The 19374-nt window shown below is 43.4% G+C and overlaps 1 protein-coding gene across 5 annotated transcripts in view; it reads left to right on the plus strand.

The window, feature by feature from the left end:
- The window catches only part of tet3 (tet methylcytosine dioxygenase 3), a 47626-nt gene extending 35171 nt beyond the window's left edge, over positions 1–12455 (plus strand). For all 5 annotated transcript variants that reach the window (XM_042226754.1, XM_005936894.3, XM_005936896.3 and 2 more), the window contains 7 exons: positions 3179–3272; positions 4613–4821; positions 5768–5918; positions 6111–6200; positions 6443–6580; positions 6701–7055; positions 7200–12455. In XM_042226754.1, coding sequence (XP_042082688.1) covers positions 3179–3272; positions 4613–4821; positions 5768–5918; positions 6111–6200; positions 6443–6580; positions 6701–7055; positions 7200–8998 — 2836 coding nt within the window. In that variant the 3' untranslated portion in view covers positions 8999–12455. The remainder of the gene's footprint in view (positions 1–3178; positions 3273–4612; positions 4822–5767; positions 5919–6110; positions 6201–6442; positions 6581–6700; positions 7056–7199) is intronic.
- The last annotated feature ends 6919 nt before the right edge of the window (positions 12456–19374 follow it).

The following is a 19374-nucleotide window of genomic DNA, read 5'->3' on the forward strand; positions in this document are numbered from 1 at the left end:
CTTCTCTTCTCTTCTCTTCTCTTCTCTTCTCTTCTCTTCTCTTCTCTTCTCTTCTCTTCTCTTCTCTTCTCTTCTCTTCTCATGAGTCCTCCTCCTCACATTTTGTCCTTAGGGAATCTGTGACCTAGAATCTAGTTGGAGGAACAGGAAATATCAGCATCATCAGCATATCACAGGCAGAGCAAAAAGCACAGGATTAGCAGCAGATGACAGCTGATAATGGGAAGAACACAGAAGGAAGAACAACTGATGACAAAATACAATAAAATATGGAGGAAAAAATGAACATTGAAGCAGTGAGGGGAGACAGAGAGATGGGTAACCTTATTTATGAATAATGTAGATGTAAAAATGAATTTGTTTTGTATGAAACTTAAAATTTCACAAGAAATGTCACAAATTACAGATAAAAAAATGTGTTGTCACATGTGCATCTATATAAATAGATTGTATATGTGTAGATGTGCATATAAATTAGGTAAATAACATTATTAAAGTTCTTTTTTTCTAAATGCTTTTATTTTTAAAGGGCATTTTAGAGAGCAAAGTAACGTAATTTTAAATACTCTTATTCCCTTTATAAATGCAGGGAGGATGGGAAGGTAGAACACCTTTATGGGCCCATTATGCTCCACGTATTGGCAGTATTGCACACAAACTACAAAGTATCCAGACATACCATTTATACCAGTACTGAGGGTGCGAGTACTCGCTACAGTGTTCTCCTGAGCGATAGCAACACCCATACTAAACCTCTACGTCAGGTGTATGGGTAGAAGAAGTGAAAACTGGAAGCAAATGTAAAGTTTTTCCAGAAAGCCTCAGACTGTATAATCTCTGTAACTCTCCTGTACTGATAGATCAGTGAATTGGAGGTCAAAACAAACATGATCGTGCACTCGTGTCTTCAACTTGGGGAATATTGCAAAAGCTGACGAGTGCTTGACCAGCTGAAACCAAAATGACACTAAAGTGCAGCTTGTGCCAGAGGACTTGATGGCGCTTTTTGTCTTCGGTACCATTCGCAAGAGGCTGGGTGGACGCGCATAATGAGCCCATTAGAGGGAGGGGGAATCATGTGCAGCCAGACCGGCTACCTAACCACTGAAAAGAGAAGCTCAAATTGCAACACACGGAGGAAGTGTGACTTCCTTTTCTGATAGAAACACCATTACTCCACTTGATCTTTACACCACAAATAATTGCTTGCTCCTGTAATCTCATGTATAGAACCCTTAATAAACAAACTGCAGCTGCAGCCTCAGTAATGAAATTGCTGTTGGGTTATCTTGCAGAAGCATGCCACGAAACAACTCTTTTCAAGGTTGAATTAACGAATATCTTTCTCTGCAGAATGTAAACACACTTTAACCTTTTTTTTTTTTACCAGATCTTTCACTTGTGTTAAGCTTCATTTTCACAATGCTGAACGCTGTAGTAGTTGCTATTCATTGAGAGGCTGGATTTCTGTAAGGCCAATGAGTCATTAGCTCCCAGAGAGCGCAGCTTGAGTAAGTGAGGGGAGGGAGTGTTCAACCAGAGTCCACTTTTTGCTATTTGAGAGATGATGCAAGATGTTAAGCCCCTATAGTCCCTGGCTGACCTTTGACCTACCCCTCACCCTAGCCAGCCACCCCTGTGGTGACAGAGTCTAATCCCCTCCCACTTTCTCAGCCACCTCAGGGTGATTCCTATTCAGGAGGTGCACGGCGTATTCACTGCCATGCCAAATCTGCTCAAGGCTGAGGTTTTCACAATGGCAGGTATCTGGCTGACAGGAGACCTGATATGATCTGTGAACAAACATCTGACAAGGCCCAGTGACATACCCGCGCCCCGGTGCAACCTCTGACCCCCCTCTCCTCCTGTGCAACTACAAACAGACCTGCAGAAATACACACCACGCACCATTAGGACACAAAAACAAACAGAAATGTTTGTGTACAATTGCTAATGCATTCAAGCTACTATCAGCACAGAAATATGTCCAAGAGAAGTCCTTTTGGCCCGAGTTGTTTTGGAAGCTAAGGGATCAGATTTACTCTGCCATGCTTGTGTGAATCTCAGCAGAGGACTGTGAACATGCACTCCTAATCAAGTTGACTTGTTTTTGTCAGGATTGACATATAATGCTACTCCCTCAGACTACTTAGAGGTGGAGAAAAATGAGAAAGGCAAAACGAACATTTGGAATAAAGACTAAGAACCACTGCTGATGAGGTCACTTGTGGCAATAAGAAACCTTTGATTAATATCCCTCAGTGGAAATCTGAAATCTCCTGTTACTGATCAGGTGCTGCTGGAACTGCTACTGAGTAGCCGTTCATTGTCCATAGTTATTGTGTTTTGGTACCAATAGCATTTGGCCAGCATATTTTTCTGCTCTCTTAGTCAGTAATGTCACACTTTTCCATGGTTTTTGAACCCATGGACAAACTGGAAAGTTTTCCCAGTTTTACAACATTTTTTGAAACACAGTACCTTTAGAAACTGTACCTGCACCTAACTACATGTGTGTAGTCTTTTGGAGGGTTTGAGTATAGCTCTTAAAGGTGACCTTCCTTGGTTGCTGTTACAGTCAGTTCTGTAAAATTCAAAGAATAAGGTCAGAATATGCAGTTACTTTTGAAGGTTCAGGCTTTCACGCTTCTGTGAATGCTCCTTTTCACACCATTTTTCTACTTTTGGATCTGTGTGATGTCAGTGAGAGTGGATATCCTGAATATGACCATCTCACAGGTACAGAGAACTGGCTGCATGAACGCCACACCTACCTGAGATTTAGGCCTTCTGTTTGTGAGACGGTAGCTATTCAGAATAAAGCTGGCTTAAAGGAAGCTGAACACTTTGTTCTACACAGTGAATGAATTTAGGGGTCTTCATCAAGTCTGACTTGAGATAAACAAGGAATATTTTGAAATGTGCAAAGCTTCATGTAACTTTTCTAGTTACATGGAGCTGGAAATGAGCATAACAAGTCCCCTGCAGCAAAACATGAAGGTTCAGTATTTAAATGCCCCAGTTCCTTGTGGTTGGTTTGGTTTCTCTACGGAGAGAAAACATAGAAATGACTGCAGTGTGTTTTTATATGTAGGACATTGAGAGTGTCAGGTTTTTGTGTCACAACACTAAAGTCAGACATGCAGTAAAACAGTGAATTGCTTCTCTCTGTATGCAGGTTTGGAGAGAAGGGGGAAGCCATCCGGATTGAGAAGGTGGTTTACACAGGCAAAGAGGGAAAGAGTTCCCACGGATGTCCTATTGCTAAGTGGGTAAGTAGCATCACAGCACATCCAAAATGCGGTTTTGAAAGATGCTGGATAACTTCCAACACACATGCCTACAACAGACAGTGAGCAATAGTGTTGAGAGACATGTCCCTACACTGTATATAAAGGAGGGACATATCATAGCTTTTGGGTCTGAAAAGTGAAACCAGTGCTAAGTGCCTTTCTAACAGCCAGGGGAGTAATATCTTGAGCTGAAGTCTATAAGAAATTTACTGCTCGTTTGATTCATGCATCAGTAAAAATTATGTTCATTTTATAAATGAATGTTCCACTAAAGAGCCTGTTATACCCTCCGACTGGTATGTGGTGAACAGCACCGGTCAAAAAGAGTTGACGCCCTAGCTGCTGTTGTGCACCTCTTGACTCTTGTTACATGGTGCTACAGCTGCAATCAGGTTGAAGACACGCATGTACAATCGTGTCATTTTTACCTTGGTTTTAATGATGAATACAGAAGCTCAGCGGTACATAGATTATACCGTGGGATATGCTGCAGCAGTTTGAAAAGATGAGGCTTTGCTTCCAGTTTAGCCTTCGTCTTCTCCTGTATCAGCGCTGATGTGGAGCGACGCCTATTGTTCAGGAGAATACTGCAGCAGGTACCTGTGACGCTTTCCGATGGTATCTCCAGCAGTGCACAAAGCAACCAATGGGCTTTGACCAACCAAGGCCCTAAGAGTAAAGAGAGGCTGACCGGGTGCTGACATTTGTGTCAGTTCAAGTGAAAGATAAAAAAGTGAGAGTGAGGTTTTTTTTTTCAGTGTTTATCCCACCTGCCAACACTGACAGCCTGTCAACAAGCAATTTATGTGACGTGTGAGTGTGTGCATGTTTGTATAGTGAGGGGTCCTGGGGAGACACACAGGCGAGTTGCCATCCACAGTGAGCAAATCAGTAGGAGGTCTCACTCTGTGACAACTGCCTGGCCTCCTCTCCTGTGTCACCCCTGACACATCCTGCTAATGACTTTATGGATTCAAAACAACCACCCTGCTGAGGGAGGGTGACTGTTTGGGTGTGTTTTAAGACAGAAAGATTAGGAAACTAGGGGAGCTGACTTAAAGAAGTGGTATTCAGTCACAGAAGTGGGTCAGACTTTAGTTCAAGGAGTAAATATCCTTCTTAAATAAAATGTAACCCTCAACTATGTCTGGTTTGTCACTATATCAAAATGTATGGGTGTGCTGGACATCTGCTGGCCAAATGCAGGAACTACAAGGAGCTCTTGGAACATCCTATCAACTGACTGAAATTGTATTTGGCTTTATTAGCATTGGATTTTTGTGTGCGAGTAAAAGCTCACAAGCTTTGCTTCCTGTCAGGTGATCCGTAGAGGCAACGAGAAAGAGAAGCTGCTGTGTCTGGTGAGGCAACGTGCAGGCCATCGCTGTGACAATGCTGTCATCATCGTCGTCATTATAGCCTGGGAAGGTGTACCGAGGGCCCTGGCTGACCAACTGTACAGAGAGGTCACAGACACGCTCACCAAACATGGCAACCCCACCAGCCGACGCTGTGGCCTCAATGAGGAGTGAGTAGGGGATGGCTAGTTTTTCATTCTGGGTGTCTGTCAGCAAATGGATGGACTTTTGAATATATTGATTTTTGAAGCAGATGGTGTTTAAACTCTGGGTATCTTTTTCACACATGCCACACATGGTTGTCCTGAACATTTATAAACATCCTTAGACAGAAGTGCGTGTGACAACAGTAATGTCTGACTCAGTCCGGTTAGACATTAGCCTGTCTTAAACCTGCCGACTCTCTAGTACAAAGGCAGAGTGGTGTTTCACCCATGTGTGAAAGCACAGGTTATTGTTCATCACATTCACTGCTAGTCAGTCATGTGTCCAGCCTCTTTGCATGTTCAGAATGCTTCCTCACTTTAACAACGCTATTGTTGTATTTATATTTCCAGTAGTGGGAATAAGTCAGAAGCAGTGGAGAAGTGTGGAAAATATCCTGACCGGATCAAATTTGTCCAAAGTTCATATTCATGACATAAAAGTGAATTTTAAGACAAGAATTACGACAAAAATGAAATGTGTACATTTTGTTCTCTGTTACACTGTTCACCTAGTACCCAGCCCTTCAGCTAACCATGAGTAAATGTTAACACACCCCCGTGTCTGGTGGCTTAGATATGTGAACCACTCACCATCTGGGATGGAGAAATAAGTCTTGCTTCTATCTTCTGTGTAGGCACTGAAGCTGCCTTTGTGTTTCCCTCCAATATGTGTGTAACATATAGTAACTTTGACATATAAAGCAATTTTAATAAAACCGGACATTATTAAAATGTGTGGCTTAAGTCTAAGATGATCTGCTGTAACACCATTCAACATTGATTGCTTCAAATGAAACCAACTGTCTCGCTAACACTCTCAATTACAGTGGTGCACACGAGGTAGTAAAACATGCCAGACTGCACGTCTTCTATGAATGAAGCTCAGTGTGCTCTCTGTCTCCCCCTACAGCCGTACTTGTGCCTGTCAAGGCAAGGATCCTGAAACTTGTGGTGCTTCCTTCTCTTTTGGTTGCTCATGGAGTATGTACTTTAACGGCTGCAAGTACGCACGAAGCAAAATGCCGCGAAAGTTCAGGTTACAGGGAGAACACCCTGAAGAGGTACTCATCACGCGAGAGCTGCCTTTTTACAAGCATTGTATGAGTACATATGTATGCAAATGAGAAGATTAATATTATTTTTTTTATTTTAAAATTCTTTTCTCTTCTTGTTCTTTTCAGAATAGTATCTGTAAATTTTAAGATACCACTTTACAGTTTTGTCTGACCTGTTATTCATGTTTTCATCATCAGGAGGAAAAACTCAGGGATAACTTCCAGCATCTGGCAACTGAGGTGGCTCCTGTGTACAAGCAACTAGCACCACAAGCCTACAGTAACCAGGTGTGTTGTACAGGCACATGTCTATTAGCAAACCAACATAGGAAAGAAGATCTCAGCAGGAGATGTTTCTAAAGACACAAAACCAACTCGCACGCATTAAACCTTATGATTTAGTACACCTGTGAGGACTTGGCTTTGAGAAAGGAAGCAATCTTAAGTGTTGTGTTTCTGTGTATTTTAAGAATGCAGAAATGAGTCCCTTCCTATAGCTGGTTTAATGCTATCTCTGTCCTTTACTTCAGTGCCAGACAGAGTCCAAAGCTCCTGAATGCAGGCTGGGCTTGAAGGAAGGCCGTCCATTCTCTGGAATCACTGCTTGCATGGACTTTTGTGCTCACGCTCATAAGGACCAGCACAACCTGTACAATGGATGCACAGTGGTAAGATCATTAAACCTTTCTCTTTTTTGCACTGAATAATGGCTACATTGTTAATGAGCTGAAAATGCTACATAAAAAGTGCGGCTGTTTTATCACACACTCTGTGCCACGCTCTGCCAGGTGTGTACTTTGACAAAGGAGGACAACCGAACAGTGGGAGAAGTCCCAGAGGACGAGCAGCTCCACGTGTTGCCTCTTTACACGTTATCCCCGACAGATGAGTTTGGCAGCGAGGAGGCCCAGAACCGCAAGATGGAGACAGGAGCTATCCAGGTGCTTAACGCTTTCCGCCGTGAGGTGCGCAAGTTGCCCGAACCTGCCAAGTCATGCCGACAGCGCCGACTAGAGGCAAAGAAGGCTGCCTCAGAGAAGAAGAAAAATAAACTCATCCAGCAAGCAGGAGAGACGCCGGAGAAGACGGGGATCAAAGCCGAGGTCTGCATTAGCAGTTTCCCTCAACCCCAAGGCAATAAAGGTTAGTTTCTGTTTTAGATCTAAGTAACTTAAAATGTCCTTTGTGTTTACCTGTTATCACCGGATTGTAAAAGCTGAAATACTTTAAGATTTTGACTTGTTTGTAACCCATTTTCCTTACTTTTCTTTTGTGTCAAACAAACAGCAATTATAAAACAAGAGGTGAAGCCCAACATCAAAAAGGAACCCTTAAACGGATCGATAGATGGATATTCTGTGCAAGCAGTAGACCCAGTAAATCCCATGTATACAAACCCCGTCTTCTATGCAAGGGGAGGCCTCCCCACAACTGGCCAGCCCTCTGCACCTGATACAGTAAATGGTTTCCACACCAGTTTGCCCCCAATGGATTATGCCTACTACAGGTGCTCACCCAATACACTTTTCCCCCCTGTACTGAGGACCTATGAGGGTCGAAATGGCTCTTCGCCCAGAGCTGGCTGTAAAGCTGTCCAGGTAGATCAGAAGCCTGACATTCAAAACTTTCAGTCCAGGGTGGCTCTTTCCTGCTCCAGCCAAGCAGAGCAAACCAACCAACCAAATCACACGACTTACACCCAGGCCCCAGTTTATAGCCAATCCCGTCCTTCCTCTGCCTCCTCTGAGTCCTCCAACAGAGGCACGCCGGTCATCAAACAGGAGCCTATGGATGTGCCAGTCTACGAAGGCACGCTTCCGAACCAGGTCGGAGCCAACACATCAAGAAGCCCCTCGCAACCTGTGACCTGGCCTGGGCACAAGCTTAATGGAAGTTTTATTCCCACCACTTGGGATGCCCATCAGAAGCATAAACAAAGTTCCGAGGCCTCATCGGAGAAACAGCAGCAGTTTCACCAGCATCTCCAGCAGCGGCAGGCCTCTCCTTACCCGCAGCAGTGGTCATCCTTCCTTGGCTTAAACACTATGAGGGCTTCCCCTGCCCCATCACCGTCACTCCAGGTACCTCCCTCTCCATCTCCATCCCCTCAGCTAGGCACAGTGGTCCAAGGTAACATACATCAATCTTCCCCACGCCCTGGCACTCCACGCCCAAGCACCCCTCACCCAGTAACCCCACAGCCCGGTGTCTCTCACGCAGGCCCACTTACACCACGGCCAAGTACCCCACATCCAGGCACCCCCAGGCACTGGGCGAGCCCCGTTGCTAGCCCACAGCCGCAAACATGGGGCATGGGGCCTTATAGCCCTGGTATGAAGCACAGCAATCCTGCAGGGGCCTATCCCGACAAGATCTGGTCCAAGACTGGAGAAAGTCGGTGTTCCACTCCGGTTGGGCCCCAGGAAAAGGCCTGGAAGTCTTTTGGAGGTTCTGTGGCAAGTAACACCCCTTCCCCTGCTCCAGAGGGTCGCCTCTTCCCCGATGCCCTGCAGCAATCAGATCAGGCCTGCTACACGCCCAGCCGAGCAGAGAGCGACGTCGAGAGCACCAAGAATTGCGAAGAGGACGGGGATGAGGTCTGGTCTGATAGTGAGCACAACTTCCTGGACCCTTACATAGGCGGGGTAGCAGTGGCACCAGCCCACGGCTCCATCCTAATCGAATGTGCTCGTCGGGAACTACATGCTACCACTCCACTCAAAAAGCCTGACCGCTCCCACCCCTCCCGCATCTCCCTGGTCTTCTACCAGCACAAGAACCTCAACCAGCCCATGCATGGCCTGGCTCTTTGGGAGGCCAAAATGAAGCTGCTGGCAGAGCGAGCACTGCAGAGGCAGCAGGAAGCAGCTCTCCTTGGCCTCTCCCAGGAGGATATCAAGACACTCGGGAAGAAACGCAAGTGGGGCGCTACGGCGGCAGGCGCTAGTCCAGGACCTGGACAATCTAAAGACAAGAAGGAGGGGCCGGTGACGCGGTTATCCCCCTCGTTCTACACCACCTCTACGGTTACTGTGTCTCCCTATGCCTCCACCGTCGTCACGGGGCCCTACAGCCACTTTGTGTGAGGACACATAGACACAGAGTGACTGATAGCTACAGAGTGGTGCAGTGGAGGGCTGGAGAGAGAGCACTGAGCAGAATCAATGTCTCTCAGCCGTCCCGCAGTCTGGCATCCCTCCATCCTGCCTCCCTCTACAGTCCACTTGGAGGAGGGGGACATTTTTATTGTTTTTTACCTCATGTCAGGCAGTGGTTTGGGCTTCAGACACACTGCCTGTGGTGCTCTTCCTCTCTTTTCCCCGGAGAGGAACTCCATTGCTTTTTCTTGTTTATAGAATTTTAATGATTCTAATTATTGCTATTATTATCAATATTATTATGATTGTTACTGTCAATGTTGTTATTACAGGTATTATTATGATGAAGACTTGTTTTTTTTTTAATTATTGCTCTTTTCATTAATGTTATTATTAATAAGGTGACCTGTTTTGTTTTGTTTTTATATTTTTGTTAAATCAATCAGTCTGAGTTTGACAGACTTGGACACTTGCTTTTTCCATGTTTGGAAAACATGCACCCTTCCCCCCCACTTGACTTTGTTCTTATCAATCTTAAAGCTGTACTTAGATAAGGAGGAGCCATTATCTCCCTGATACGGCAGAAAAATCAACAATATAGTCACCACAATCATTTCTTTTAGTTTATAAAGCCATTTCTGGGCCTTTTTAAAGAATAATCACAATAATCACCATTATGAAGATCCTGATCAAAAGCTTTGATTTTTAATGAATCAGTACCAGCATCACCACTGTCAAATACGCCACTGACAGTATGTTTTTTCATTATAGCAAACAACCATCTACACAAATATTACAAAAGATAAGAGTAAGGAGGGAAATCACCAAAGCCCTTTTGCTCCAGGCACCTAGAAAAAGCGCAGCGATTGGTTTCAAGTGTCATGCTGAAGGAAGAAAATAGTCCCCGGGCTCAGAATAACTCTTAACCATTACTGCGAGAAACCTTTGCAGCTTGCCTTGTCGTGATGATGAGATGATGCGCTCCTCCTACTCTCCCTTCTAGCTTCTGACTGGTGCTCAGCTTCCTGCTCTGATCGATTTCCATTCCGCTACCCTTCATGGCACTCGATGCTGTATTTAGGTGCTCTAACTCAAATTTGGCTCAAGTAGTATTTGCAACTAAAAAGTTTGTGTTTCGGCCCAGGTGGGATACCAGAACACTGGGATTTACTGCTTTTAACACAAAGGTGCAGAACTTGTGTCGTGCTAGGGAAAGGTCCTAACGAGTTATCTCACAGAAGCTTTCCTGTGCTCTGTGCGGAGAACTGAAGTTCTCACACCCGGTGCTCCACAGAGGCCAAAACAAGCGATACTACTTGTGTAAGCCATTTAACCCAGATCTGCTATTCCCACAGGTGGCACTCTTTTATCTTCCTATAACATTCAAGTAGGAGTGAGCACTTCCCAGTGTAAACTCTAGAGGGCAGCGTCGACTGCTGTTTCAAAGTGGTGTGTACAAACAAACCTATAAGCACTTGGGATTCATTTAGATGGCAGCCTTGTCTCATTGTTGCTTTAACCATCCATGGCCACTAGAGGGGGCTATCCACCCTGCTCGCTGACCATAGATTGGACTTGATAAAACAGCTGAAGGCAAAGCTGACATTAAAAATGTGCCACAGATGTGAACCGGAAACCCATCGTGGGTTAGAGCAGCAGGAAACAGTGTTGGGACAGCAGTGCTTTTGGTGCTCACACACACACTCTGGTGCTCTCCTATTACACTTGATTTACTGTGAAGGGCCCACTCCTTTCTCTGCATGGTGCTGTCATCTTTGAGCAGAGTGAGGCGTGTCCTTCTGCAGGCACCTTGTCACCGCAGAGCCAGCCAATCAAAATGGCCACCGTGTGGTTCAGCTCCACATTGGGCTCAAAAACTGGTTTCCTTTAGAGGAGTTTTTATTTTATTTTATTTTTTGCAGTTTGTTGTGGCATGTAGTGATTTTTGTCTCAAACAAAAAGAAAAGTACACTGTACAGGGCAGAGAAAGCACAGTCATTCACTGCATTTCTTGGTAACCCATTTAGCAGTGCTTTTCACAGAGAAAATAGTACTGAGAGATAAAAGGGAAACCGTAGAAAATTTCTGTAGCTTCCAGGGTTTGGCGCCGAACGTGAGCGCAACAGATCGATGAATCTCTCACTTTGCGTGCGTGTGTGTCTGAAAAGAGCCAAAGAGAGAGACTATTTGATAGCCTGGTGAGAGTCCTGTAAATCGCTCGTTTTTATTTTCCTTTGTGGTCACATGGTTCACCTGCAACATGTGTCAGAAATGAAAATGAGAGACTGCTGATGCAAGCCGACTCCCAGCTGCTGGGCGGTCGTTTGGGCCAAGGCCCTGGTCATCTGTGAAAGACCCTGTTACCTCTCCCGATTTTCTCCAGCTCTCTACCTCACGCTGTAGAGACACTGGTCACAATCACGACTTGCTACTGAGGGCAGAGAATCATGCATGTCCCTTTGTGTGCTCTAGATCTCCACACTCATTTTAACCTGCTTTTTTTTTTTTTTACTCTTATTTATTACTACATGGTGATAATGATAATGATTGTCTTTGATGTTATTGTTTTTTTTCATCATTTTTTATATAGCTAATACAAATTGTACATAAAGAAGAAAAGATTTATAAAAGCACTTTTAATCTTGATTTTAATGACACAGAAAGAGCCGATTATTGACAACTTGAAGCTTCTTTTTTAAAAAAAAATTTCCTCAAGAGAGAGATAAAAAATGTAAATATCAAACTATTTAGGTAAGATTATTTAACTTGTGAGGAAAGTAACAAAACCACGAATGACATGGGGGTATTTTTGAAGTCTCTGACAGCCCTGAACATCAGTAAACAACACTTGGCCCCAATGTGTTGTGTGCAAATCTGTGCTTAGTCACTGTACCCCCTGTCGGCATGCGACTGACAGAGCCCCAGAAATTTCTAAAAACGTTTTAGTCAGCCCAATTCTGTAACATGAAACCACACTCAGCTGACTCACTGGCAACAGTAAAGCGGAAATAAGAGATCCCCCGTGTTGCAGTTGTGCTAATGTATGAATTTAGAGTTTTAGCTTGACAGCTTTCAGTTGTTGTTATTTTCAATTTTGTTGACATTCTCAAACTCTGTGACAGATTCATGACAGCATCGTATTTAAAAAAAAAAAAAAAAACCCAAACAAATGCCAAAATCTGAATAATGTGATTCCCACATTCCCACGAGCGTGATAAGAGTTACCTCTTGGCTAGTTTACTAGCTTGACTTAAGCAGCTGATTAGCTTAGCTTAGCAGATTGGCTGAAAACATGGGGAAACAGCTAGCCTAACTAAAATCAAACTGCCGGCACTTTAAACCTCTTTAACACACGTTAAGTAAGGTTTGTCAACACCATTGTCACATTGGTTTTACAGGGAGTTACATCCCAGGCTAACAAGACCACCAGCAGATATTTCATAAACAATAAAAAAGAATCACTGCTTCCAGCCTGGAAACAGTCTGGTACAAAGTCCTCTGAAAAGAAAAAAAAATAACAAAAAGGAAACAGAGAAAACAGAGTGAGCTTTAAAGCTGCTGGCGGGCAGATTTTGTTACCTATGTTGCTTCCTGTGTGCCCGGTCTTTATGCTGATCTCAGCTGTCTGATAGCTGCGGCTTCATATTTATCATACAGACGTTAGAACAGTACAGAGTTTTTCTTCTGAGTGTCAACAGGAGAGAGAATGGGAAGTTTTTCAATGATGAACTATTATTTACTATCAAACACCCCCCCTATAACTATACTGACTGCCACGGAGCCAGTCTGAGGTGAAACATTGGGCGACGCTTTAATGAGTTACTGCCCAGCAGTCTTTGTCAGTTGTGTTACCACCGCCCTGCTTGCTTAGATGTGTCATCATTATTATTCGCTTCAGCTTTTGTAATAGCCAAGTATGCACGTGGCAGAAAAATCACAGCTCCCCCGTGGAAGACTGCAGATCTTTCATTTGCCATGATAATTAGGTGACCCACGCCATGTCTAACAGTAGTTTGATAGTGCAGTAACAAGACCCATTTTACTTATTGAGCTTAAGACTTGCCCATATATTAGTCACACACACACACACACACAACACAAACAATTACCGAAACAACAAAAGGGTGCTGAGGATATGGTGCATATGATATCTTGGTGACTTTGTACATTTCTAAATGCTTCATAACTTTGGTGGATGGTTCTCATGAGAGGCACCACCTCCCAAGCGGACAAGTACTGAGATCCTGGGGGGTGAGTCGGTTCAGTCGGTGCTATGATGCTATACCTTAAAAATTCACTGTGTTAAAAAAAATACAAAAAAGGAAAAAAAAGCGAGGGATAAATAATTACCACAAATATTTTTCTGAGCTCTTCGAATGTCAAGAGAACTATACTTTTGATTAAAGCAGTTTCACAGGAAGGGAAGCTGCCCTGGTGCTGACTTTATGAAAAGTCTTTTGTTACAACGCTACAAATTTACATCTCTTTTTGAGGGCAGGTGGTGCACTCAAACTGTTGATTACATTCTCTATTAATCTTCATTCCATACTGTACTTGAATTCATTTAAAATAGGACGAGATATAGAATCATATTATATGAAGACTGTTAGCTGGGTTTTACATTTGGTACTGTGCAAGTACCAGAGGCTATTCAAATGATCTTTTGAGTATGTTGTACATGTTCATGTTAACTGAATGCTAAGATATTTGAACGACACAAAAAAAAAAAAAAATTGCGTACTGCCTCCCTGTTCCTCTCCCAAGTGATGCACTTCCTTTACTCACTCCCTCTCTTTCTTCTAAATTTTGTATAGTTTTTGACACACATAGATAAACACACATAGATTTGCATCTAACTGTGTATGGCCCACAGTCCTAATTTAACGAACACTTGAAATTTGGGATAGAGACTTGGACCCTGACCCATAAAATTAAATAAAAGGAAAAGAAAGAAAAAGAAAGTGAACCAACACAACTGGCAGCTACATTCCGTTAAGTTTGAGGATTGTTCTTGGTTCTTTATTTTTCATGTCAAGGATGCAGTATGTAAAAAAAAAAAAAGGAAAAAAAAGGTGTTTTTGTTCAGTCTCTCTCTCTCTTTGTAGCTGTATGGTGTATTATGTGAATACATAGTGTATGTGGTTAAAAAAGAAAAAAAGAATAAAAAACCAACCCACAATATTGTTTTATGTTGCGCGATAAATAATAAAATTGAAGTGAAACACGTGTTCTTCTTAGTGACTTCATTTCTTGGTCAAGTTGTATTTGATTCTGTTTCCAAGTGCAGTGAGGATCACTGAGTCCTGGCCTCTGTTTTGATCAGCCTGCTCATCTCATCCACTCCAATCCAATTCAACTTTATTTACAGTGGGGCAAAAAAGTATTTAGTCAGCCACCGATTGTGCAAGTTCCCCCACCTAAAATGATGACAGAGGTCAGTAATTTGCACCAGAGGTACACTTCAACTGTGAGAGACAGAATGTGAAAAAAAAATCCATGAATCCACATGGTAGGATTTGTAAAGAATTTATTCGTAAATTAGGGTGGAAAATAAGTATTTGGTCACCTCAAACAAGGAAAATCTCTGGCTCTCACAGACCTGTAACGTCTTCTGTAAGAAGCTTTTCTGTCCCCCACTCGTTACCTGTATGAATGGCACCTGTTTGAACTCATCATCTGTATAAAAGACACCTGTCCACAGCCTCAAACAGTCAGACTCCAAACTCCGCCATGGCCAAGACCAAAGAGCTTTCGAAGGACACCAGGAAAAGTATTGTAGACCTGCACCAGACTGGGAAGAGTGAATCTACAATAGGCAAGCAGCTTGGTGTGAAAAAATCAACTGTGGGAGCAATCATCAGAAAATGGAAGACATACAAGACCACTGATAATCTCCCTCGATCTGGGGCTCCACGCAAGATCTCATCCCGTGGGGTCAAAATGATCATGAGAACGGTGAGCAAAGATCCCAGAACCACACGGGGGGACCTGGTGAATGACCTGCAGAGAGCTGGGACCAAAGTAACAAAGGTCACCATCAGTAACACACTACAACGGCAGGGAATCAAATCCCGCAGTGCCAGACGTGTTCCGCTGCTGAAGCCAGTGCATGTCCAGGCCCGTCTGAAGTTTGCCAGAGAGCACATGGATGATACAGCAGAGGATTGGGAGAATGTCATGTGGTCAGATGAAACCAAAGTAGAACTTTTTGGTATAAACTCAACTCGTCGTGTTTGGAGGAAGAAGAATACTGAGTTGCATCCCAAGAACACCATACCTACTGTGAAGCATGGGGGTGGAAACATCATGCTATGGGGCTGTTTTTCTGCCAAGGGGACAGGACGACTGATCCGTGTTAAGGACAGAATGAATGGGGCCATGTATCGTGAGATTTTGAGCCAAAACCTCCTTCCATCAGTGAGAACTTTGAAGATGAAACGAGGCTGGGTCTTCCAACATGACAATGATCCAAAACACACCGCCCGGGCAACAAAGGAGTGGCTCCGTAAGAAGCATTTGAAAGTCCTGGAGTGGCCTAGCCAGTCTCCAGACCTCAACCCCATAGAAAATCTGTGGCGGGAGTTGAAAGTCCGTGTTGCTCGGCGACAGCCCCAAAACATCACTGCTCTCGAGAAGATCTGCATGGAGGAATGGGCCAAAATACCAGCTACTGTGTGTGCAAACCTGGTAAAGACCTATAGTAAACGTTTGACCTCTGTTATTGCCAACAAAGGTTATGTTACAAAGTATTGAGTTGTATTTTTGTTATTGACCAAATACTTATTTTCCACCCTGATTTACGAATAAATTCTTTACAAATCCTACCATGTGGATTCATGGATTTTTTTTTCACATTCTGTCTCTCACAGTTGAAGTGTACCTCTGGTGCAAATTACTGACCTCTGTCATCATTTTAGGTGGGGGAACTTGCACAATCGGTGGCTGACTAAATACTTTTTTGCCCCACTGTATATAGCACTTTAAAACAACAAAGTCGACCAGAGTGCTCATGGATCTAAGCACTCCATGGATCATGGATCTAAAAAGGGAAAACTGTAAATATTCAGTGTGTTTTAGTCTTTCAGCCATTGAAAGTGCAGCTGGGGAAAAAATGTGAGGGCATCATAGAGTGGACAAGGGTTAAGAGAGAAAATGGTAACCATTTTCTTTCAATTGAATAAAAACATATTGGCTAGGTTCTCAAAAAATGTCTTTGTGGGGGTGAGAGTAGTCCTGCTTTTGAGGGGTCCAAGGCAGCTTTTTTCAGCTTATATTGGTATGTCTGGTCTCCTTTTGTGCATTAACGCCTCTATAACTTCAGACCAATGAATTGAAAGGTTTACATGTTTTTTTTTTTAAGGCTGTAATTTTTTTCTAATGGTGCCCTATGAGAGTTGTACAGCCGGGCAGGGGGGAGAACACGTCTGCAAAACCCTGCAGCAACAGCCGCTCTCTGGGCCTGTGTGAGATGGTTATCACAATGGAAGGAGGCGGGAATTGTGGAATTTGGCCCTTGCAACTTGGTGAGTCACTTTGGGCTGGAAGCACTTTGTATCCTGGTGAAAATTGCTTGAGTCTAGCCCCTCTGTTGTGCAGGCACTGTTGATGTTCCTGTGCCTGGAGCAAATTTTCTCATGAAAAGGTACTTTTGGGATGGCTGGCTGGTAAACCAGCTGACAATCCAGGCAGTATGCGCACCGTCGGCGCACATCCGCTCAGATGCAAGACCAATAAAATCAGGCCATTATTCGCTCCAGAGTTTTATCAGTACCCACATGCAATGCCATTGGATTATAATGGCAGGGCAGAGTTCATCAGGCTAATTCCCTCCACCTGGACCTCAGCCTCTCTGACACTGCCCCTCAAGCCCGATGCACCACCCCTCCTCTGCAGTGGAGCCAATGACCACACCTCCCTGCCACAAATTAATTTATCGTTGAGCCACAAGTGGGGTCTTTAGCTCAAACAACACATTTGTTTTGCATTCAAACACAGAAGCTTGAAATGTTGTTTATTTTAAGGATGGTTTGCTTCCAGTCCTGGCATTACTGTCTGAATCCAAATGCAATGGCCTGAAGAAAGTCTTTAGCATTGTTGCAACTTTCCTTTGTCACAACCCAGTGGATCTGGGTTCGGAATACAATGACCTTAAACCTGCAGGTGACCACACCACCTCCTGGCATCCTGCAAGAAAACAATCATATTCTTTAGAATACCAACTTATTTGCTTTCTTAAAATTTTTTTCTTGCATTTGCTATAGAACAGATCTCAAGATAGACAAGCTAGCTGCAATATTACACTAATACCAAAAAACACTGCAAATTTCATATAAACAATTATGCTGTCCATCCATCCACCCATCCATTCAGTGTCTTCAGGGGAAAATGGGAGTGATAAGATTTAAAGTACACGGAGTGGAGGCTGACTGGTAGGGATGGGTATTGAAAAGATTTTCACGATTCCGATTTCATTTTCGATTCTGTTTAACGATATAATACTTTATCGATTCTCTTATCGATTCTTATTTTTTAAAAAGGAGAACACTAAGGTCGATTAGCTTAGAACTTTGTTTTATATCTTCTCTTTGAACAAGATAGAAATTTAGGAGTAACATGGCCTTACAAACCCAACAGTGAGATCTTAAGAGATCCAGCCTACGGCTCTTCAATGGGGTGTCACAGGGTCCCCAGGAAAAAAAATTGTAAATGTAAAATAATAAAATAAATATTCTTCTGTAGCAATAACAAAGTATAACATAAATTATTCTGTAGCAATTACACAAGAATATCCAGTAATGTCCCTGCCTACAATTAAACACATTCACTTACCGTAAATCGAGGGCATCTGCTGTGGCAAATGGGTTCAAGCCTTTTACCATAAACTTAGTCACTGCTCGGTGACATTCGTCTATCCTGGCCTGAAAGGAGACGCTACCGGTAGACTGCAGCAAGAACTGCCAGCATCTGAGCCAGCCAGACTCTGTCTGTCTCTCTCATCATGGTCACCTAAATGCACAGTAATGGCAGGTTTTGTAATAAGGCAGATCGCGCTAACATAATATGCACTGTTAGTTGATTATTTACCTGCTGCATTAACGGGAGAGGACGTGCAAACGTTACCGCTGCTGCTGGGTTGAGATTCACGAGTCCGGAGCGGAATTAAAAACACGACATTCATTTAAGGTCATCGCGTGTTTTGTGAGCAAATGCTTTTGCATATTCGTAGTGTTTCCTCCCTTAAATGAAATATCCACTTTGCAAGTATTGCAAGTTGCCCTGTATGGAACTCCAAAGTGTTCAAAATTAAATAAATAAATAGGTCAAGATGAAATAAATAACTATGTGAATAAATAAGACACAGATATGTAATGTGAGAATGATATTGTGAAATAATGGAACACATTTTGAAAAAAATGCTCATTATTGTGAAATATATTACATTCTGCTATATAAATTTACTTATTATTGTGAAATATTATTTCATGGTCATTATTTTTCACAATAACAGAGATTATTCCTGAGGCATTTTATTTATTTCCAGCCGTTTTTATTCCAAAATGACCTTTTTTCAAAGTCAGTCTTTATTTCAAAATCCCGTTTTGGCCTATTTATTTCATAATGCGACTTTTCAGCAGAATGACTTTGTCTGTCAATCAAGAGAGACAGGGCGGAGCCAGTTGTGTGATTGGTTGGTCCTTTACTCAGACATTAGGTTTAATGGTGCAAGAACCGGGTTTCGATACCCATCCCTGCTGTAAAATATCGTATTTAATATTGTGTTTAATTAAAAATATTAAGTAGGCTGAACTCAATTTTTAATCAATTTGTTATTAGAACTCAATTTAAGTAAGTTACCAGTACTTTTGATGTATAAACGCTGATCAACTAAATTTATTTGAGTCGGTGGTCAACGCAATCTCCGCCGACGGAAGCGGGTGGGCCAGCAGGGCGGCGTCAGCCAGCACAGACTTGGCTGCGGAAAACGCACGGACGCGTTCCGGCAGCCAGTCATTGGCTGTTTTACCTTTTAAGGCAGCATAGAGTGGCTGTAGCAGGTGGGCAGCTCTGGGGAGAAAGCGGTTGTAAAAATTTATCATCCCCAAGAACTCCTGCAACGCTTTAACCGACGTGGGACGCGGGAAAGCCGAAACGGCCTGGACTCTGTCGGGCAACGGAACCACACCTTCAGCGGAAATGCGGTGCCCGAGGAAATCCAGAACAGGCAACCCAAACTGGCACTTGGAAGGGTTGATGATCAGGCCGTGCGCTGCCAAACGCTGGAAAACCTGGCGCAGATGGGACTCGTGCTGGCTCGCTGAGCAGCTGGCCACCAATATATCGTCCAGATAAACAAAAACGAACGG

This window comes from Haplochromis burtoni, unplaced genomic scaffold (genome assembly GCF_018398535.1).
Source record: "Haplochromis burtoni strain Fernald_Lab_line unplaced genomic scaffold, NCSU_Asbu1 Contig_226, whole genome shotgun sequence".
NCBI lineage: Eukaryota > Metazoa > Chordata > Actinopteri > Cichliformes > Cichlidae > Haplochromis > Haplochromis burtoni.